Consider the following 23,714-nt stretch of genomic DNA (forward strand, 5'->3'; position numbering starts at 1 on the left):
TGCTTTGCTGCCTGGGAAGCAAGATAGGCCTTATATAGGTGTACGGTTAGAAGAATAAGGACACATCATGCTGCACAACTTCATTTGTTTAGGCGCGTTTGAGTAGCTCGGTCCATCAAGGCAGCTGTTGTAAAACCAGCGCACGTCTCCCGCGTGCATGAGATCTATGAGTTGACCGATCGAGAGATTATTCAGCTGGCAAGGCATGGGTGCCATCCGCTCCGCATGTCCGAATTTTCTATCTCTTGAGCGAGAAACTAAAACGTCGGGGGAGAATTTCATCCGTGATAGCATGCTCACGGTAGCTAGTTTAGTCCAAAATTTTGTGGATACGCGCTTGCTAGCTTTGTCGGTAAGGATAGACTTTGGCTGGAGTATAATCTTCAGCGAACGGCATTGAACCACAATTTCCGTCACGCGAATCCAAAAATGAACCGGTCAATATTTGTCTAGTTAAGTTTGGCTAGGGAGGAGCCTGTTCAGAAAAATCAAAAACTGCTTGTGTGTGTATCGCAACTTCCGTCAGCTGGATTTTCAGGGCCTGCTATTATCGTGAAAAGTTTCGTCAACAACATTATCCTTTAGGTTGGCTTGTCTTGTCTTGATGGTTCGAATCGCTGACTATTGGAAACGTACCGAAGGTGAAAACAATTGGGTTAGTCAACTTTTTTTTTTTGGACAGCAATAACCCCTTTTATTCATCTTTCATCGAGAGAGGGATTATGCTTGGGGGAGGGGAATGAAACCATGAAGATGGTGGTGTGGATTTGTGTCCCTTACCCGAAAAAGAAAAAAAACTTTGTGTGTTAGCGTTATGCCGGGCGGTCGCCGGTCGGACTGTGTATATTGTGTACTTGTGTGATCTGGGTCTCTGACCGCCTATGGACTGGACCGTGTAAGATTGGCGAGTATGAAAATTGCCGCTCGCCAAGGGAGCTATCGGTCAGGTCACAGGTAAGGATCGCAAAAGCGCGCAGCACGTTCCTCTAGGGAAGAAATAATCGGCAATTGAACTTCCAATCGCGATAGGCAAATCACCTCACGCGACATGTGTTCATCGAGACGCGAGATGCTCAAGTGTGAGTCATCGTTTTGTTTAGGGGTTGTCTTCTAAATTTTTGAACCCCTTTTATCTCGAGCTTGGGCAGCAACTCTTAAATCTTAGCTACTATTTTATTTTGCTTTTACGCTGACAAATGCGACCCACTTGTCAGTGGGCCATGATTTTTCCTTTTGTTTTTTCTCCTCTAAAATATCATCTTCTTTCCCAACGGAGGCAGTGCCCTGGCCATCGAGCGGCCTCTCCCCCATCACTGACACAAGCACGACACAAAGGCCAGCGAGAGGGACGCCGGAGGAAGGGAGGAGCGGTGCGCACGGAGCGGCCTCGGGGGCGGCGGACCGGTGGCCGACAGCGGGCACGGAGCAGCCTCAGCGGCGGCGTCATAGCTGGGGCTTGAGGGAGGTGGGGAACGGAGTCGAGCAAGAGGCGGCCTCGGGCAAGGGCCGAGGGAGGATGACGCGCTGCTAGGGATCGAGGTAGGAGGCGGCGCAGCTGAGGGCCGAGGGAGGCGATGGAGGTCGGCGAGATCGACAGGAAAATGGCGGGACGAGAGAGCGCGAGAGTAGAGAGAGGGAAAAAAAATGGGACAGGGGATCCCTTTAGGACCCCTGACAATGAGGGTTTGGGGGGGTTGAAGAGCCTTTTTTTGCTCTGCCCTAAAGCTGAGGCTCTGCTGAAGATACTCTAAAGTATTTTGATTTTTTTATGTTTTGAATTACTAATTGTAATTTTTTTCCAATTCCAGACATGTTATCTAAGACTTATGCATCCGTAGTTAGAAACTTTTAATAATATCTATAGACTATTAGACATGAATACTGTTTTTGAATATTATATCAATTAATATTTGGATACCTTCTGTATAATAATGAGAGAAAATTATAATGAAGCATATCAAGCAGAGTTGTTTGACAGGAAAATACAGATTAATTATAGAACTATTAACCTAATTTGGAAACCTAACACAATTGTTTGACAGAAAATATTTTCGGATGTGAATTATGCATTGAAGATTGGATGTTTGTTGGAGATTACATGTGAAAGAAAATATTTTCAGATCCAAATGTTCATGCATATTTTCAGATCCGAAATGTGCATGTGAAAAGGAAATACAGATATGAGTGGCCCGATGTATCGTTCTTGGATCTAAAATTGTTGTTTTCCTTTAATCCTAAAGGGTGGTACATGTATGATTGTTGCTTCAAAATACTCCGTATTATGTTTTTTTCCTCCCAAATGCCTTTGATCTCCTTTCGGGGCAGCATTTTTTGTATGTTCATGATGCTTTGATAAGCAGTTAAGAAATGAGAGAATTTTTTTAGATGAAAAGCCACGTTTTGCTGGTCATTAATTCCATTTTTTTTTTCTAAAATGTGCATGAAAAATTTGTTTGACCATAAAATTGTAGAGAAATGCTTTGGTGCATAAATGTTGAGAAATCCTTCAAGTTCTGAAAGATTTATGAAATGTTGAGAAAATGCTTCCGTGACGAAATGTAGAACTATTTTTGAAATATGACTTTTTGTCACCAAGTTTTTTATGACATGGAGAAAATATGCTTAGGATTTGGACTGAATGGAGATAATATCGTTAAAGTTGAGGTTGCATTTGATGGAATGAGGGTCTTTCTAAGGAGAAGTGGATAAGATTGAAGGTGTGACATGTAAAATTTCTAGTAACATATCTCTTAATGCAACAAAAGCTAACGAATGATAGATATGATATAGTACGGGGATGCCCTTATATATGTCGTGTAATGGCTTTCCACCCGCCGCCCCTCTTCTGGTTGGTTGTGCCATTTTCCCGTGGCAGTAATTGAGAAGAAAACACACACTCTATATTTAGTTTAAAATTGAATCTTGAATGAACTTCGGTTTTGATATTCTTAAGGCGACTGAGAATATTTATTTTTTAAGTTGATGCTAACAATCGTCTGTTCCAGACACTGAGATTCGTGCAAAATTTATGCAAGTATAAATAATGATAAAATCTTGATGGAATGGATACGATTGTTACCTGAAAAAGAAATATTTCTAAGTCGATCAAGAAATAGACACTCCCGGCGAACTTAGATTGAAATTTTAAAACATGCAAACTATGGCACAAAAACCACGGATGTGAGCTTGATGGCGATGCAAGTACTGATTCTTTCTTGTATTCAGATTCTTCCTTGTAGGTGAAGCTACGAGGGGAGAATCTTAGCTTTCTCTTTTCAGCTACCCTCCCAGAAAGATTAGAGGAAAACGCACACTTTCATCTTAGTGCTTGACTGACTTGTAGCTAATAGTAGCTTTTTTTCAGCAAAGTGTGGCAATAATAGAAACTTTTGATCAACCTTTCTGTGCAATCTAATAGTGAAATGCCTGTGGCCGAGTCTTGTATTCTTATCCAGAACAGAAATGTAAAGTAGGAGCACGGGTTATATATGGGGATGCAGGCCTTGTTGCACAATGAGTATAACTGACTCTGAAACTCAGTGTTGCCTTAATTTCGGGCAGCAGAGCACAGGAAGACAAATGGATCAGGAAGGTGCCAAGAAAACTTATCCTTCTCGTCTTCTCAATATATTACTATGTCTATAATTCGATTCAAATTGTAACTGACTAATCAATCAGCTGACATTGTTGTTGACTTGATGGAGTGTAGACCAATCTGGAGATTCCTATGTTGTAGAGATGGCATCACTGGCAAAAGAACTGACAGGCAAACTAGCCACCCTCAAGTCCTCCAAGGCGCTGCTCGGCGACGGCCGCCTTCCCTGCGGAAGCACCCGCATCATCGTCGCCAAGGTCCCTGACCCCGTACGCGAAGTCGACAAGGCAGAGTACGAGCACGATTACGTCTCCGTCGGCCCATACAACTGGCCTCGGCCACAGAGCAACAAACTGCACCTGGCAAGGGAGCAAGACAAGCTGAGAAAGCTGGACGGCGTGCTCACGGCGGCGATAGCCGTTAACCCCGGAATCACGCTGGAGGACTACCTCGGGGAGCTGGCGCGGCTGGAGCCCTTTGCACGGAGCTGCTACGCCCGGGATTTCGTGGACTTGACGAGCCGGGAGTTCGTGCGCATGCTGCTGCTCGACGGCTGCTACATACTCTCCTGCTTCACCGGCATCGCTGCACCTGCTGCAACGGAGAATGGCGGCGTCCCGGCGCCGGCAGACTGCACGGCACGCGGCGGCGGCGGCGCCATGCTTGAGGATTTATCGCTGGTGCGCGACGTGTTCTACCTGGCGGAGAACCAGATACCGTTCGTGGTCCTCGAGAAGATCGCCGAGCTAACAACCTCTTCGGACGGTAATACGGCGGTCGAAGGGATCGTGCAGTATGCTCTTGAACTGCTGAAGAGATACGCCGTGGCGGCGGCGCCGGCCATGACGACCATGGTGGCGCCCGACGTGCCGAAGGAGGCGCCAGGAAATCTCCTGCATCTTCTCCACATGCACCTGAAGCCCGCCGTGCTCCAGCCAGCGGCCGCCAATGGGGGCGCGTCGGTGGGCCGGTGGCGCACGGCGACGGAATACGTCTCCGCCGGCGTGAAGTTCAAGAGCCGGGCCATCGGCACGAAGAAGGGGAACGCGCGCTGCATCCTGGACGTGAAGCTGTCCGGCAGCGGCACGCTGGAGGTTCCCTGCCTGGACATCGACGGGCAGACGTGGCGGCTCCTGCGCAACCTGATGCAGCTGGAGCAGCAGAACCGGGGGACGGTGGGCACGCACGTCACGGCCTACTGCGTGTTCATGTCGCAGGTGGCGTGCACGGAGAAGGACGTGGAGCTGCTGTCCAACGCCAAGGCGGGCGTCATCGGCCACGGCCAGGGCACCGACGCCGAGGTCGCCGCGTGCTTCGCGGATCTCTGCAAGGGGATCATGTTCGACCCCGACGACTCTGATGGGAACTACCTCGGGGCGATTTGGCAGGAGCTGGAGAAGCGGGTCCGGAGCAACGCGCGGCGCTGGATGGCGTGGCTCTGGCGGAAGCATTTCCGCAACCCCTGGCTCGCGCTTGGGCTGCTGGCGGCTGCCGTTGGGCTCGTTTGCGCCGTCGTCCAAGTCGTGTACTCTGTTTTGACCTACAGACAAGGATTCGACCTCCACTAGAAATTCTAGCGCTCGTCCATGTGTAGATGTGTGTTTGTTTTCTTCTTGGGCAACTCCGAACGAACTTTATTACAAGATGCTTGGTTGCTAGAATGTGATGGAGCTGTTCCAGATTCGAAGACGGTTCTTGTATTTCGTTTCTATAATATATGAAAGTGAAGTTCAAGTAAAACCGGTGGAGCTCACTATTTGGTTCTTATAGTATAGAAAAAGTAGAACCGTTACACTCCATTCCATTGCTATAAGAATAGAACCATTTTATTACATTCCACCTCGTTCTCCAACCAAACACTCGAGATCATTATTGCAATTATGTTAAAATCCTCACTGACGTCTTGTTTAAGTTGAGTCTGAGTTTATTGCAATTTCCAAAACCTTGCTGATTGGTTTCACTGGTCATTATTTTTCTAGATTAAAAAAAAATCAAATTAAATTTTAAGTTAGTCAAAATTTGTATAATTTAATGAAATGTGTTTGAAACGGTACTGAAATGATTCTCAAAATTTCTGAAATTTCAGATGTTTCAGTGGGTTCCTAATTTTTCCATATCTGAAATTTTAAATTGATTGACATTTATAATTGTCCCACCGAAAGTGTCTTAATGAAACCATTCGCAATTTTGAGGGAGTTAACATCGGTCTGTGGGGGTGTCAACTATTGTTCATTGCGGATGACAATTTTACCCGTCGCGCCAGAAGAACAGGAAGCGAACGTTAGCTTGTAAAACCACTTGGCCGTTCATGGCGTATAAATAGATGTCCCGTCCTAAGAGCGTTCATGCCGCGCCCTGAAATTTCTCTCCAACCAAGCAACCTGTGTTCGTTGTTTAAGTGAAGGTAATGGATTTTAAGCACTATGAGAATCTAGGTTTTGAAAGTAAGTGGACTGACCAAACTTTTTTGTCCTTTATGGTATGTGACTCTAAGCATCCAGTAACAAAGCTCGTCTGAGTTGTCCAAGAAGAAAAACAAACACACGTACACACAATGGTAAAGTCATTTCTAGCGGAACCAATGAGGGCGCCACACGTGCTGAGCAAAGGAAAACACCCCTCTCCCCCACGTGATTGTACGTCAGCAGGGGAAGAATGGGATGGGATTTTGCTACTCGTGTACTAACACGTTTGTTCTCGTGCCAAACCAACTCAGAATTTTATGAAATTTTGAGGGTAGTCTTAAGATAGAAAAATCTACCTTCAGCAAAAGTTTTAAAAAATTTAGAGCAAGTTTGGTATGTTTTTATTGGTACATGACATATGAATGGTGCATTTACTGGTATATGTCATTGGTACAGGACATATGAATGATATATTTACCGTTATATTTACTGGTATATGTCATTTGATATATGATTTTTTATTGGTATATGATAAAGAAATGTTATACGATATATGTTATTGGTATATGATGCATGATATATGAATAGAATATGTCATCCGCACATGATATGTATGTCATTTCCTCCGTCTCAGTTTAAACGTCGTCTTGGATTTTTAGATTTTTCCCATATTAACCGTCGTGTAAGCGCTAATAAATCCTGGCCCGTCTGCTTGCGTTTTGATTCCTGTGTATCGATTTTAATACTCGTGATGTGCTTGCAATAGTACTCCTGGCCTTTTAATACTCATGCATGCATTGGGCTAGCAAAGGCCCAGGGAAATAGAGTGTGCGTGCGCCGGCCGCGTGGACGCATCAGCGGCAGATTTGCTGGCTCGTTGGCGGCGTGCTGATGCCCGCAGTTATTACTGGAGGAAAGCCGATGCGGTTAGACGAGAAATTAACAAGAGTTAACGTTGCGGTGGGCCAGTTTTCCTGCGCCGAAGTTGTCTTGGTATCTGAGAAAAATCCAAGACCACACTTAAACTGGGAAGGAGGGAGTATATCAAATGTCCGATTGTGGAATTTCAAACTTGCTCTGAACTTTTTTGAAATTTTACTGAAGGTCGATTTCCCTCTTAAGACCACCCTTAAATTTTCATAAATTCTAAAACGTGTTATACACAAATAGCACTCCCGTTTTCTCTCCATGCTGCACTGTACGCGATCACGGGGGAGGGAATCTTTGCCGGGTGCTGATTGGCTCTAGCGGTGCCGGTCCGCTTGAATCACCGCTTTATACAAACAATCACACGTGCACGAGCGCTAGATTTCTAATGGAGGTCGAATCCTTGTCTGTAAGTCAAAACAGAGTAGATCGCCTGGACGACTCCGCAAACCAGCGCAACGGCAGCCGCCAGCAGCCCCAGCGCGAGACAAGGGTTGCGGAAATGCTCCCGCCAGAGCCACGCCATCCAGCGCCTGGGGTTGCTCTTGACCCGCTTCTCCAGCACCTGCCAAATCTCCTTGAGGTAGTTCCCATCAGAGTCGTCGCGGTCGAACATGATCCCCTTGCAGAGATCCGCGAAGCACGCGGCGACCTCGGCGTCGGTTCCCTGGCCGTGGCCGATGACGCCCGCCTTGGCCTTGGACAGCAGCTCCACGTCCTTGTCCGTGCACGCCACCTGCGACATGAACACGCAGTAGGCCGTGACGTGCGTGCCCACCGTCTCCCGGTTCTGCTGCTCCAGCTGCATCAGGTTGCGGAGGAGCCGCCACGTCTGCCCGTCGATGTCCAGGCAAGGGACCTCCAGCGTGCCGCTCCCGGATCCGGACAGCTTCACGTCGAGGATGCAGCGCGCGTCCCCGTTATTCACGCCCACGTTGCGCTTCTTGAACGTCACGCCGGCGGAGACGTACTCTGTAGCCGTGCGCCACCGGCCCACGGACGTGCCCTCCATGGCGGCCGGCGACATCACGGCAGGCTTCAGGTGCATGTGGAGAAGGTGCAGAAGATTCCCTGGCGCCGCCGTCGGTGCCGGCGCGGGCGCTTCCACGGCGTATGCCTTCAACAGACTAAGGGCGTACTCCACGATCCCTTCGACCGCGGCAGCAGCCTTGTTGCCGTCCACATAGGTTAGCTCGGCGATCTTCTCGAGGACCGCGAACGGTATCTGGTTCTCCGCCAGGAAGAACACGTCGCGCACCACCAATAAATCGTCAAGCATGGCGACGCCGCCACGTGCCGCCGTGGAGCCCGCCGCCGGCGCCGGGACGCCACCATTCTCCGTTGCTGTTGCTGGCTCGTTGTTCCGTGAAGCAGGTGCAGTGATGGCAGTGAAGCAGGAGAGTATGTAGCAGCCGTCGAGCAGAAGCATGCGCACGAATTCCCGGCTCGTCAAGTAGCAGTCCACGGGGGTGTAGTAGCAGCTCCGGGCAAAGGGCTCCAGGCGGGCCAGCTCCTCGAGGTAACCTCCACCGTGATTCCGGGCCTGACGGCCATGGCAGCCGTGAGCACGTCGTCGAGGCTGCTCAGCTTGTCTTGCTCCCTCCTTGCCAGGTGAAGGCTGTGGCTCTGTGGGACTGGGCGTGGGCAGTTGTAGGGGCCGATGGAGACGTGATCGTGCTCGTACTCTGCCTTGTCGGCTTCGCGTACGGAGTCGGGGACCTTGGCGACGATGATGCGAGTGCTGCCGCTGGGAACACGGCCGTCGCCGAGCTGCGCCTGGGAGGACTTGAGGGTCACCAGTTTGTCTGTCAGTTCTTGGGCCAGTGATGTCATCTCTATGACAGAGGAATCTCCAGATCGGTGGTCTACACTCCATCAGTCAACAACAGTGTATGATTAGTCAGCTATATTTTGAATCGAATTGCATAATTTTTTTTTTTGAGAAGACACAAGGATAAGTTGTCTTGGCACCTTGCTGATCCGCCATTTGCCTTGCTAGCTGTGCTCTGCCTTGCAGTTACACTGCGCCACTGGCCTGCAAAAACCTTCCAAAGGCAACAGTCAAGGTCAAGCACCGAGAACAAAGTTTGCATTTTCCCTCTAATCTTTCTGGGAGGGTTGCTGAAAAGGGAAAGCTAAGGTTCTTCCTTCATGCTAGCTCGGAAGGTTGCACGGCCGCGTCATCTACAAGAAAGAATCAGGATGGTTTGGCGTATTTTGCCTCCGCATGTTTCTTCGATACTTGCATCGACGTCAAGTGACTATCGCCCTGAGGAGAAAGGAGCGTGTGGGTCCATCCATGGTCCATCCCGCCCCCATCCGTGACTTATACTTCCCGCGGTTTCCAATGCATGCTTTCAAATTCCAATCAACCAATTTAGTTCATTCATGAAAATACGCAGCGAAATTAGGAGAAAAAACATAATATTTTTGAAGCAACAATTATACATGTATCACCCTCTCGCATGAAAGAACACTATGATTTTGGATCCATGAACCATACCGCAAGCCACCTCATGTGTTTATTCTTTTTGCCATGCACATTTTGGCTCTAAAATGTGCATGAACATTGCAAGTTGGGCATGCGTTGTTTGATTCATAAAGAGAAACTTAAAAAATCTTCTTAAAGAGAAACTGAAAAAATCTACCAGTGGATTGGGCATGCATGCGTTGTTTCATTCATCCATGTAGACACTAGACACTGTTGAGTGTTGGGCAATGTACACGTATCAACGTCTACATTATATACATGTAGACCAGCAATGGACGGAAATAAAGTTTTGTTTATTATGCCAAATATCTACTTCACACTTTTATGGTAGTAAGCATAGAGATATCTCTTGAGGGGAAAGTGTAACTATATAAAATATGTCATTCTTGTTGCATCCTGAACTCGTTTATAGGTTATATATATGAGGACAGTTACTCATCACTTAACTTTACTTCTTACAAAAATCTGTGTGGTTCTCGTCTGCTCATTCTATATGAATATAAATGCTCCAATTCAATATGGTAGATGCATGTATCACGATGTTTCGACTACAACTAATTGTATTGATTTATATTTTGAGACATTTGTGACTCAGTACAAAATAAAAACAAAAACATGTTTAACCAAACTATGCATAATAATAATAAATTTTGTACCAACACACGTGCATTTAGCAAATAAAAGAAACATTAGAGTTTTGCTAGCCTACCTAATTCTCCAATTATGTCAGCAGCAATCTATGTTTTATGCAACTTCACCGGCAACTTGAGGAGAAAATGTATCATTTCTAAAAAAAATTGCATCTTTGAATTCTACCTTTTGCACTTCCTAAGGTGAATTCTACTTTATTTAAATTCATAAGGACAAGTGTAAAACTATATATATATACCTGATGTACAACATGACAAAACCTTCAATATCGAATATGCTCTCACGACTCAACTCAACTTTGCAACACATAATTGATAGATATAAAAGTCTCAACCAAAAGATATAAAAGATATTCTTAAATTCATATCAAATATATTTTTAAGACGCAGTTAAAGCATTTAAATATAAAAAAAGTATCATACCTCACTACTAGAAACTAGAGTTTTCCCTAGAGCCCATGCCTTCACCTAGAGCTGATTTGCACTCCGCTAGGGATAGTGAAGTTGTGAACAGTGAAATCTAGGTAAAGAATGATTTTTGTGCAAAACAATTGATACATATATTTTACCTAGCGTTTAGTTGAGGCAGTAGGTAAAGGAAGCCACGTTGGCTCAAAGAGAAGCTGCGCTAGACCATTTTTTCAATTTCCCGCGAGTGAATTGGCCGGTGGCGCCTGATATTTTCGGGACATCAAAACAGGGCCCACATAACCGCACGAGGAAAATCGCAAACCTGTCCACCAGAAAAACCGCTCCTCTTTCTCCTCCAAATCCTCCTCCTGCTCTTGTTGCCGGCTCGCCTTCCCCTACAGCTCCGCTCTCTCCCTCACCTGCCGACCTCTCCTCATTCCTCGGTTGCCAACCTCTCTTTCCTTTCTACCCTGCCGTTGTTCCAAATTTGGCCATGGCGGCTTTCAATTCCTATGGCGACCGAGGCGCGCCGCCGATGGTGAGGAAACCGGAGCAGCGCGGCCCGTGGTGAGGGAACGAGAGCAGCGCGGCCCATGGTGAGGGATAAGGAGCAGCGTCGCCCGTGGTGAGGGAGCCATGCTGGGTCCTCCTGATCTGATGGCCAGCGGCGCTACCCTCTTCCTCCAGATTTGACGGCCGGTGGTGACCGCGTCGACCCACGCCTGGCACCCCAGTGCATGCACACCGGCTGAGCCCCCCCCCCCCCCCCCCCTCCGTTCTTCTTGGAAGGTTCTCTCTCTTCTCTCTCTCTGCTATTAAGAACAATTATTATTTCTCTCGTTAAGTCTATTTGCTGTTTAGAACAATGATTATATCTTGTTAATTCTATTTTTTGTTCAGAAACAAGGATCCTATCTTGATAAATCTATTTGTTGTTCCGAATAATATTGATATCTTGCTTCATCTATTTGTAATAGTGCTTATTTCTATGAGTACTTGTATAAAGTTTCGGGATGACACTTGGACGAAGAACAGCTCGTCCTGTTGTGCCCATTCAAAAGGCACATCCTATTGAGAATAATGTTGGTCCCTATGATGGCTACATTAGAGGTATTGTAGATACTCCACATGCTATATACATAACACTTAAGTGTGAGGTTCAGGTTCAGGTTCACGTTGAATTATAATTTCATTTTCAGTGTTCAGTCATTAGTTTGAGGTTCTTGGTTCATAGCATGCCGAACTGACTATTATTTCTTAGTTCAAGTTTTTAAGGTTTAGTCTGCAGACTAACTAAACCGAAACATCATCCGGATAAGAAGCTTTATTACTGCTGCTACTGTTGTTACCGCAGTCAAAAACTAACACTAAATCATGACTTATACTTAGAATAAAAGATGACTGAAATTTACACAGAACCTGAACCTCATACTTAAAAGGCATTCTCATAGTTTCACTGAATCATTACCAAGGACAGACATAGCAATTTTAATTATTACAACCTGCAAGTTATTCAAAATCTCCTCTGTGTCTCCATACTGAAACTAATACCAAGTCTAAATAGCCAAGGCTATATTGAAACTACAACAAGCTCATCTAGGAACTAGCTAGACACACACATACGAACTTGAAGGTAGATGAAGACACACAGCCGGAATTGGTTTCTCCGGGACACACAAGCAACAAAAATCACTAGGTAAAGCCTTTACCTATGGTTTTTTGTCCTTCACCTAGGGTATTTGTGTCTAGGGAAAACTCTAGTTTCTAGTAGTGCCTTTTCGTTATTGAAACAATAAGAGTTGTCATTATGAGTCTTGATATGTACTTTTATAATGAACTTCTGTTAGAGAACTTCCCACATGAACTATTACTCCGTAGAGATCATATGACGTATTTCATTTTCATTCATCATAATTATGTATATAAATAATTTTCCATTATAAATCTAAGTGGTTGTCGTCTGCTCACTCTATGAATTCATATGGCATCACCAATGTGTAGAATGTTGCTACTTGATGTCACAAAGTATCATACAATGTTTAGAATTCCAAAATTATTACAAATATTTATATATAATAAACTAAATGTCGTAAAAAAATATTTTTAAAAAATAAAAATAATATTTAATGGTTAAATAGGGTTGATAGCTCCTTGACCTCAAAATATCTTCTTAATCCGTGTTTACGATCATGAGGCGTCATTTGCACCATATGACAGCTCTACATATAATTAAGGAGCAGAGACAGACACATTTTCAAATATAAGAAACCCGACATCATCATTTGATATGTGAACTAGATCGTTGATTGCAAGTTATTTGATGCTTTTAAGTGCTCAGACTTAATACAATCTGAGATCAGGGGCGTGATATATTTACAAAAGAGTTAGAATACTTTTGGCATCAAAGTGTTTCACGTGTCAATGGATAATGCTTAAGCGATTGGAATTTCTTCGGCATTTGGCCCTTCAATTCAAAGTATGCAAAACGAGTTTGACTATGATAAGGCCAAAACTTATTATATTTAGGAATAGAAGTAGCGTATGGTATTTGTTATGTGACTCCAACCACCCTGTAATGAAGTTTGTGTGAGTTTAAAGGAAACACACACATGCATGTAATGAAGTTTGTGTGAGTTTAAAGAAGACGTACAGACACATGCTAAAATTTCTAGTCGAATCCTTATTTGTAACTCAAAACTGAATAGACTGCTTGGACGACTGCGCAAACAAGACCAATGGCAGCCTCTAGTAGCCCAAGCTCGAGCCAGGGTTGCAGAAATATTTACGTTAGAGCCACGCCATCCAACGCTGCGGTTGCTTGGAAACCGTTCCTCCACCGCCTGGCACGTCGACCCGAGGTAGTTTCTATCCCTATTACGATCGTCGGGGTTGAACAAGATCCCATTGCAGAGATCGGCCAAGCCGTCAGTGCCTTGGCCATGGTTGATGACACCCGGAGGTTTTCCAATCCTTTATATAACATAGTTAAAAGAAATTCAAAACATTGAAATAACTAAATTTATATAAATATTTTCACTGTTGGACAAATTTTAGCTGCTACGCCACTGCTGCCTTGGACAACATTTCCACGCCCTTCTCCTCGCATGCCACCTGCCACATGAACAAGCCGTATGCCAGTGACGTGTGTCCCCACCATCTCCCTGTTGTGCTGCTCCAGCGGCATCAGGTTGCCTAGGAGCCGCCACGTCTGCCCATCGACGTGCAGGCAAGGAACCTCCAACATGCTACTACCGCTGCCCAGCCTCACGTCGAGGATGCAGCGCGCGTCCCCATTACTCACTCCGATGTCACGCCGGTGAAGCTGCACGTACTCCGTTGCTGTGCGCCACCGGCCCACCGACTTGTCCGTGGAGGCCGACGAGAGTACGGCGGGCTTCAAGTGCATGTGGAAAAGATGCAGAAGATTCCTTGGTGCCGCCGTCGGCGCGGGCGCTTCCACGGCGTATGCGTTCAAGTGTAAGTGGATATTGCCCGATCCTTTCAACCGCGTCATCAGCCATAGTACCATCCAAATAGGTTAGCGCCGTGATCTTCTTGAGGACTCCGCGCGAAGGGCTCGAGACGCGCTAACTCGTTCTCGAGGTAGGTCTCCACCGTGATGCTGGGTTTGACGGCTATCGCAACCGTAAGCACGTCGTCGAGGCTTCTCAGCTTGTCGTGCATGCTCCGTTCTGGATTAGAATAGAAGACTCGGCCGCAGGCATTTCACTGTTAGATAGCACAGAAAAGTTGATCAAAAAGCTGCTCCATCAGACCGGTATTACTTGTCTTAAATTTGCTGAAATACGGATGTATTTATGTGTAAAAAGCGTCTATATATATGTAATATTTCGACAACCGACCGATATTACTTGTCTTAAATTTGCTGAAATACGGATGTATTTATGTGTAAAAAGCGTCTATATACATGTAATATTTCGACAAGTAATTCCGGTCGGAAGAAATGCTATTATTGCCACACTTTGCGGAAAAGAAGCTACTCTTAGCTACAAGTCAAGCACTGAGATGAAAGTGTGCATTCTTCCTATAATCTTTCTGGGAGGGTAGCTGAAAAAGAGAAAGTTAAGATTCTACCTTCATAGCTCGGAAGGTTGCACGGCCGCGTCAGCTACAAGAAAGAATCCGGATGGCTTGGCGTGTTTTGCCTCTGCATGTTTGTTCAGTAATTGCAGCCGTCAAGCCACTATCGCCGGTGTGTGGGTCCATCCGTGGTCCATCCCGGTCCCCTCCGTGACATACGTCCCGCAGTTTCGAATGCGTGCTTTCAAATTCCAATCAACCAATCTAGCTTATTCAAACATATCTGCACCGAAAGGAGATCAAAGACGTCCCGAAAGAAAAGAAAAACAGTGATATTTTGGAAGCAACAATCATACGTCCCACCATCTTCTCGGATAAAAAACACAACAATTTCGGATAGAAGAACCATACAACGGCCCACTCATGTGTCTACTTCTTTTGCCATGCAATCTCCAAGAATCATCCAATCTGCCATGCATGCATATATAATTCGGATCTGAAGAGAGGCATGAACATTCTTAGTTCTGATCCAAACATATGATGGACAAAATTCTTCCCAATCATTCATATTTAGAAGAAAACTTCTTCCCAAACATAATATTTTGGAAGCAACAATTAATTATACATGTATTAACATGTTGTTGTTCTCGACAACAATTAGAGTAAGAGGTGCTAATGCTCGATGGCACAAGCACGGGAATAAAGGTAGAGCGTGTACGCCGGTCTTATAGCGAAGGTCGCCGTACACTTGGACAAGTTAACACGTCGATATTTTTTGAATAGGTTCGGTCGACCCTGCGGGTGCGACTTAATCCTATGTTAGGAAAAGTTTCGAGGGGGTTGTTAGCCTAGAGCTTGGACCGAGCGGATCTTCCCAAGACACCTTTCGGCGAGAGGTCCGTCGGGGCCGCCTCGTACTTGAACCGAATGCATCTTTCCAAGTATCGAGGTTAGGCTACCCTCGGAACTCTAACCCAACCCTTTCTCCTTCGAGCTCGAGCCAACCAAGCCTGGCTCAGAGCCTCGAAACTAGAGTCCCCTAGAAGGCTTCCTCGAGGCCGATCGACTTCGAGTCGAGAGCGGTGCGCGAGAGCGAACCTTAGAGGGAGCACTCTAGCCCTCTCCCCTTGAGTTTATTCAAGTGAGAGTGTGTGATACGTGCCCCCATGGGCGGGTATTTATAGCTTATGGGTCCATGACAAAAGACCATGGCTACTCTTAAGGGAGGGAGAAAAGTGAGGGCGAAACGGTAAAAATAGCTCCTTTGGTCCATAACTTTTGTGTGCACCATGAGGGAAAAGAGGGGCTTGGTCCATGGTCCACCATGGGCTAAGGGCCCCCTGCTCACACCTTTCTTGCCCCCCACTCTAGCTCATTTGACCCTTTGACCGTGGCATGAGAGGCTTTGAATTGTTGACTTGTCTTCCTTAGCCACGTAGGATTGACCGCGCCACGTGGGCGTCTTGACTCATGCTTGGGAAGTGTTGACTTGGTCGTCGGCACGTAGGATTTACGGCCCGGCCCATTTAAGGATTTTATTTTGCCTAGTTTATGGAGGTGAGGATGAACTCAGTGTAAAGGGTTACACGGATGCGAGTTATCTCACCGACTCAGATGATTCTCGTTCGCAATCTGGATATGTGTTCGTGATGAACGGAGGGGCTGTGAAAACAATGGTGCTATCGCACAAGCCAAGGAACCTAGACAACACCAGAAGAACAAACATATACTCATGCGTTACCACCTCATTCGCCAGTTCGTCGAACAATGTGATATCAAGTTATGCAAGGTACACACGGATGCAAACATTGCAGATCCGTTGACAAAGGCGCTACCACAGCCTAAGCATGAGGCGCACATGAGAGGTATGGGCATTAGATGTCTAGACATATGATGTCAAGATGATTGACTCTAGTGCAAGTGGGAAACTGTTGGGAATATGCCCTAGAGGCAATCATGTATGATGTAATTTCCAATGTATTCATAAATATTATTGAGTTGTCTTTGTTTGAACATCTGATATGTATCATTGAATATGTGATTTGATTGTGGAACTATGTATTCATGTTGTTCATACTAAATTATCCTTAATCATTGAGGTTGTGCTGGACACATAACCTAGACTGATGTGAAAGTTGGCTGATGACTCGGTTCCACTTGTCATGGGCATGGTGATGTCATTCTAGCTTACACGGACTCGGCTAAAGAGTTTAGCGAGTCGGACTGACCCATATTGAGATGCAACGAGTAGAGTTCGGGTTGACTGAGAATCAAGCTGTGTGATGTGGATAACCAAGATGGGATTTTGCCCCTCCGACTGGAGAGATATTCTCTGGGCCCTCTCGAGTGATATGATTCGGGAAGCATGGCCATGCGCGACTTGGTTAACTGTTAACCGGGTCGATCGACTAAGAGTTAGTCGGATGAATCGTATATCACAGATCGAGAAGAGAGTTGAACTATTAAAGGGATGACAATTAATCGCCTATAGTTTGACAAGGTATATCGTGAGGCAAAAGGGACTAAGACGTATGTCACATTGGAAGGTACGTCGTCATGACTCGATGGTACTTGGGAGTCGGCACGTTCTGCTAGGAGCCGCTACCGATTGATCGATTGAGAGTCGGACTCCAATCGTGTCCAAGTCGCCATGAGCCTGCGGGGTCACACACTTAAGAGCGGGAGCAAGTATTTGGTCGGGTTGGACCCGAACTGGAATTGGGCTGACAATGCGAGTTGGACTCGCAGAGTGGATGGGCCACAAGTGCTGGAGCCCACTTCCGCTCGGTATATAAGCAGGGGCGTGGGATGCCTAAGGGGCACGGTTTTTCCACTCTCATGCGTTGAGAACCCTAGCCCCATTCAGTCCAACCGTCACATCGGACCTAGCAGTCCGCCGCCGGAGCTCCTCCTCGCACGTGTGGATACCGGCAGAGGTGCTGTACATTCAGCACTTCGACGATCGCGGGATTGGATCGGCTGGATCGGATCGAGGGACTGCACTGCATCAAGGCGCCGCATCGATAATCCACAACTGCGCGTCTAGTGGTAATCCTCGTGGCCTTCTACCTCGGCTAGATCTTGGGAGTTCGCGTAGGAAAAGTTTTTGTTTATCTCTACGCGCCCCTTCACGAGGCACTTGCTTTCTTTGTTTGTAATCGTATAGACTTCGTGGCAAGTTGGGTGCCCGATGAAGTAGGCTTCATCGGGGCCATTAAATCTTCAATTGCGGCGAGCGTTCCCCACGGCCGGCGCCACTATTGTTGTTCTCGACAACAATTAGAGTAAGGAGTGCGAATGCTCGATGGCACAAGCACGGGAATAAAGGTAGAGCGTGTATGCTAGCCTTATAGCGAAGGTCGCCGTACACTTGGACAAGTTGACACGTCGATATTTTTTGAATAAAGTTCAGTCGACCTTGCGGGTGCGACTTAATCCTATGTTAGAAAAGGCTTTGAGGGGGTTGTTAGCCTAGGGCTTGGGCCGAGCGGATCTTCCCAAGACACCTTTCGGCGAGAGGTCCGTCGGGGCCGCCTCGTACTTGGACCGAACGTATCTTTCCAAGTATTGAGGTTAGGCTACCCTCGGAACTCTAACCCAACCCCTTCTCCTTCGAGCCCGAGACAACCAAGGCTGGCTCGGAGCCTCGAAACTAGAGTTCCCTAGAAGTCTTCCTCGAGGCCGATCAACTTCGAGTTGAGAGCGGCGCGCGAGAGCGAACCTTAGAGGGAGCACTCTAGCCCTCTCCCCTTGAGTTTATCCATGACAAAAGACCATGACTACTCTTGAGGGAGGGAGAAAAGTGAGGGCGAAACGGTAAAAATAGCTCCTTTGGTCCATAACTTTTGTGTGCACCATGAGGGAAAAGAGGGGCTTGGTCCATGGTCCACCATGGGCTAAGGGCCCACTGCTCACACCTTTCTTGCCCCCCACTCTAGCTCATTTGACCCTTTGACCGTGGCATGAGAGGCTTTGAATTGTTGACTTGTCTTCCTTAGCCACGTAGGATTGACCGCGCCACGTGAGCGTCTTGACTCATGCTTGGGAAGTGTTGACTTGGTCGTCGCCACGTAAGATTTACGGCCCGGCCCATTTAAAGATTTTATTTTACTACAACATAACATCTCGCATAAAGGAACTACAAAGCGTGCCACCTCATGTGTGTATTCCTTGTGCTTGCACATTTTGGGTCTAAAACTATTCATGAACAATTATACAAGCATAAATTATTGTCGGCTCCGGGCATACGGGGGTATCCCGGAACCTAGGAGCTCGGGCCCCGGCCCCACCACATCAGCGTAAGGCTCCCCGGGAAGGGGGGTATCCTGGGGACCGCCTTCCTGAGAATGGTCTTTCCGGGAACCCAGTGCATGTTCTCTCCTTTCCCGGACTCGGAGCCACAAGGCTCTGCGGGGGCGCCTGGTTTGGTGGCCGGGGAGAGAACACACCACGGCTTATCTCAGCCGGTCCTGGGCTCCTACTTTAGCGCCCACGAGACTGGGCTGGTACGAATCTGCCTGTTCAGAGGCGTCCTCGGGACAACGCAACTTCTCGAGGACCGCAAGCAGGGTGCGGCAAGATCACCTTTACCTTTTGACCGGCCAGCTTCCGTACCACGCCAAGGTTATCACTGTTTCGGCCCAGACAAGGCCGAAAGCTTCTCCACGCCCCAGACCGTGTACATATCGCTTTGGACATAAACCACAGAGCAAGTGGATAGCTTCATATTCGTCTTGTAGCGAGGATATTATTCTGTAGCAGCATGCGTGCCGCGTGCTAGGGCCCTAGCTTGTCCATCACTGTGGTGTGCGCTTGAACTATAAAAGGAGGCACAAGGCTTCCACACAAAAAGAGGTTGGCATCCGGGATAGTCTAGGCATAGAGAGCTCGAGGTAGGAGAAGGGTTGGGGTTCCGATCGCCGGGGAAGAGCACCGTCTGCTTCTCCCTCCTCCAGTCCTTCCTAGGCAACCGTAGTTTATGTTAGAGCTCTCAGCATCGGCCGCTCCTTGTAATCTTCCTTGATCCAGCCACCACCATCAATATACACTCAAAGCAGGATATAGGGTATTACCCATCCGGATGACCTGAACCTGGGTAACGATCAGAGTCGAAGTCCTAACGGTGAAGTTCAGGCCTCGCGCCACTCTACCTAAAAAAGGAGGTGATCGCACTCCCGGTGTCCGTGACCGCACACGCGACAATATATTAGTAAAAACACATGTATTTGCCATCACATATTTGAAATTACATCGCAAGTTTCAGACCTTGGCACTGCCACTATCCTGTATCTTTGCATGTATCCTTGTATTCTATTAGTTGAGTAGAACAAAACATGGTTTCAATGGAACTAGCTTTATGTAGGGAGCCAAGGGGTAGGAATGGCCGGACCAATGGAGTTAGAATAGAATTGGCGTTTAAAGAAAGAGTAAAGGTTAACAAAGCTTATTTGAATTAGATCGAAGATTGAATTAGAGAGAACAACTGTTCCCTAGAAATTTTAAGCAACAGAATCGTAAGAGAAAAAAGGGAAACAGAAGAGGCAGGAGAAACATGCGTGTGCGGGCTCCTGACCGTTACCCGGTCAAGGCAGGGGGCGCACGGGTGGGCTTGCCCTGGGACAACTCGCCCGAACGGAACAAGGGAGAGAGAGGCCCAACATGAAGAAAAAAAACAGAAAGAAGGGTAGGTCGGGCTGGACTTGGTGCTGGGCTTCAGCCCGAGTGGCAGAGAGAGAAAATGGGTGTGGCAAGGCCTTACAGAGGTTGTTCGAGAGTCTGGCTGAGTCCAGAGAAGAGACAAATAAGTTGGGCTAGTTTTACCCCCAAGCAGCTCAACTGAAAAGAAAAATAAAATCTCAAAAAAAACTGAAAAGAAAAAGTTCTAAAAAAACTGAAAAGAAAAAATGCTTTTCCTTTTACAGAAAAATAAAGTTCACTTAAATGCGAAATGAATTCTAACAAATCCAGTTAAATCCAGAGATGCATTATTTCAATGTGCAGAATCCAATTTAAATACAAAGAAATAAAAAGAGCAAGTAAAACTCAAATTTAAACTCTAGTCGTTGCTAATTCAATTGCTTCAATTGCTAGAGGATATTTTGAAAGGTGAAAATATTTTGTTTGAAATTTAAATAGAAAAGAGATATTTCCTAGAGATTTAAAGCTATTCACAAAGGGTGACGTCTTTTGTTTCGTTAATATAAGGCTTTGACTAATTGGTTTTTTCTTCTAGTGGCTAAAATATGATTGGCTTTTGGAAACAAAGCAAACCGTGCCGCAATCCAATCTCTAAAGCATGAGCAAATTGAAGATGTTATGTTTCGGATGTGCAGCTTTATATGTTTGCTCAAATATGTTACTCATAGACCATAGTCAATAACATGCAACCCAAAATATTATAAGTATCTTAAGTGATATCATATTTTCCACAATTGTCCAAGTAGGAACATTTAAAATCTCAATTGAGTGCTGTTGGCAGGCCGTGCTGAAATGTCCAGTGTTTTGGGAATTAATATTCCTTTTTTTTATCGACCTATGAGCCAGGATGCAATAAAGAAACCCAGAGGATGGGAGCTCAATTATGCAACATTAAGTTTCTTTCCGTATTGGAGATCAGTGCTAATATCCCAGTCTCCAGTGAAGATTGTTTGCATGAAACCGATGAATATTGATCAGAAAGATCGGCAAAGAGCTTTGAACAAATCAACCGGCACGGGATCTACTTCTGTTCCGGTGCTAGGCAGAATTCCGCAACTGAAATCCAACCATCAACCTAGAAGGCTCTTTGGTACAACGGCACTGACACTTTTGAAAGTGTTGAAGAATGTTTAAGCAGAATGGTATGCAACGAGTTCCGTCTTCATAGTTAATGTTGAAATGTTTTTCAACATTTTTTGAAATTTTCGTCAAATCTGAACCCATTTGAGTACTTTTCACCACTCGTGACCCTTTTGGACAGACGCCAATTGCGATGGTGTGTGTTCATACATTAGACGCCATTTCATTTGGCCCCTGCAAACTGAACACCGCCGGCGTGGACTGGTCCACGCTATTTCCATGTCGTGGACATGAACATGTTGGCGCTCCGCGCCAGCCCGACTGGTGTCTGTGCACTGTTTGGTTGCGGGATTACAATTTTTGAGAAATTTCCTGGTGACTGTGCACTCAGTTTTCATGGTCAGGAGCCTTCTTCCTTTCCAACGAATGAAGCACAGGGATTACACGTTTTTCTCGGTGCTGAGGTCACCCCGAAATTCTCAAAAACAAATCTCTGTGCACAATGTTCCGCACACAAAAGCCAAGCGGATATATTCGGCGCCGGCAACGAGAAGGCGGCAAAGACGCCGGAGTGGACAAGCACGGCTGCGCACCGTCTCGTCCATATTAATTGTCTCATATTTGTCCAAATATCGATAATTAATATGAGGAGTAACTTGCAAGCTAAATACATGAACTGGATATTAATGACACGACAATATCTATGATTAAGTAGTCATTGTTCCAAAGTTCGTGCAAAGTACTAATTTGCTATAACTAGTGATACAGTATAATTTCTCTAGGTGGACATGCATGCATATTTGCAGTTTGGTCTATAAGAGAAACTTAAAAATCCATGAATGGATCTAGCATTTGCCTTAAACCGTTTGATTACGTTCGGTGATGGGTATGCATTTTGATTCGTCCATATAGATATTTTGGATGTTGGGCATCGCGCATGTCCACGTATCAACATTTGCATATATTGATACATGTGTATACCAGCAGCAGGCGAAAATAGAATCTTATTTATTACCTATGCCAAATATCTTTTAGATCTTTTTAGGTCGGTAAATATGGAAATATTCTTTGAAGTAAAATGTAAATATATAAAAATACACAATTAGATGTGATGAAAGAAATACGGTACAAAAGTAGCTAGAACATGAGATATACAATGACTCGGAACAACGTATCTATCATTCTAGTTGCATCTCGAACTTGGTTTCTGTTTCATATGTACGAGGACGGTGCTCCTTCATATGATATAGTACAATCAAATGTCTATAATTATAAAATTATTATCCCCTCCGACCCATATTACTCAGCTAGTGAGATTGCACGCGCAACGCACGTCTCCTACTGTGTCTTTTGATTTTAATTTTTCTATAAGTTATTTATATTACTGTTTTCTCGTTGATCTATTTAAATAGTTGTGAAGTAATTATGCATGTGCAAGCACGTCCTAAAACATTACCCAAGCAAACCTCGTGGCCTACTTCTTTTGCGATGAAACGAACTTGTCGACACCTATCGTCAAACTTTATTTATAGACGTTTGATGGTTTCCAAACTGGATTATTGCACGAACGGCTATGACTGACAACAAAAGAGATTTAACCATAACCTGTGAAGAAAGAAAAAGACAAATGAATGGCGGTAAAAGAGATTTATTAGTAAAATTCAAAATCAACGAAGCGTCTTACAAGACACGATTCCATTACAGCATCCACAATCTTAGCACTAAGTTATTTGATACTCAACAAAATCAAATGAAAATATTCACTAAGTGCATACAAAATTCAGAAAATCGTTGTCATATTTATGGTTTCTATTTTACATTGACATCATTAGTGTGCGAAGAGTCTTCCAGATGCAGTGGGCAAACTGCACCAAAAGACCAAAATCTTTTGGGCCTACTTATTCTAGTGACCGGTCAAAAACAGGAGCTCCACACAACTCGAGAAACTTTCTATTATATTGTGATGAACACACCCAGCTTGCTTATACGTGCGACTTTGTATGTAATATTATTGTCATCGCTGAACCAAACAAATTTGGTTACTGCAATTATCCTTCAATATACCTCGATAAGCTCATAAGCTATTAGTACAATAACATCAATGTAACATAGCTTATCATTCACATTGTCTGCGGCTGCTACTGTTTTGACATCAAAAGTTTTCATCTTCTCCTTAATTCATCTATCATCAACAACATGAGGCAGGAGGCTCCGCGTCAGCCTACCGTCACATTAATTTGTCTTTTTAGAGAGTATATTGGCTGAGTGGCACATATTGGTTATTCAAATATACTTAACTTCAATCAATGTTTGTCGCTGAATCAAAACAAAGTACTTGAGCCTTGGAAAAAGTTCAACAACAAAGACAACTTACCACCAGGGTTTTTATCCCGACAATGTTGAAAGCCCGGACATGA

The 23,714-nt window shown here is 45.5% G+C and overlaps 1 protein-coding gene and 1 non-coding gene across 2 annotated transcripts; one reads left to right on the forward strand and one right to left on the reverse strand.

Moving 5' to 3' along the window:
* The first annotated feature begins 3,435 nt into the window (after positions 1 to 3,435).
* On the forward strand, positions 3,436 to 5,279 carry LOC100829606. The gene is made up of 2 exons (XM_003571650.4): positions 3,436 to 3,592; positions 3,710 to 5,279. Exons 1-2 carry the CDS (start codon positions 3,514 to 3,516, stop codon positions 5,161 to 5,163), a joined length of 1,533 nt encoding a protein of 510 aa, XP_003571698.2. The 5' UTR covers positions 3,436 to 3,513; the 3' UTR covers positions 5,164 to 5,279.
* A 1,887-nt stretch (positions 5,280 to 7,166) lies between these two features.
* On the reverse strand, positions 7,167 to 8,984 carry LOC104581333. Its single transcript, XR_002965361.1, has 2 exons — positions 8,899 to 8,984; positions 7,167 to 8,792 (listed from the first exon to the last, which is right to left on the reverse strand). It is a non-coding gene; the product is annotated as an uncharacterized LOC104581333 (transcript).
* Between the last annotated feature and the right edge of the window lie 14,730 nt (positions 8,985 to 23,714).

The sequence above is a fragment of the Brachypodium distachyon genome, chromosome 3, assembly GCF_000005505.3.
Source record: "Brachypodium distachyon strain Bd21 chromosome 3, Brachypodium_distachyon_v3.0, whole genome shotgun sequence".
Taxonomy (NCBI): Eukaryota; Viridiplantae; Streptophyta; class Magnoliopsida; order Poales; family Poaceae; genus Brachypodium; species Brachypodium distachyon.

Bases quoted from the DNA above. Each gene is read 5' to 3' on its own strand.
- LOC100829606 (XM_003571650.4), top strand. From the start codon at position 3,514: ATGAGTATAACTGACTCTGAAACTCAGTGTTGCCTTAATTTCGGGCAG. The intron at 3,593-3,709 runs GTGCCAAGAAAA...GATGGAGTGTAG, and splicing joins AAGACAAATGGATCAGGAAG to ACCAATCTGGAGATTCCTAT.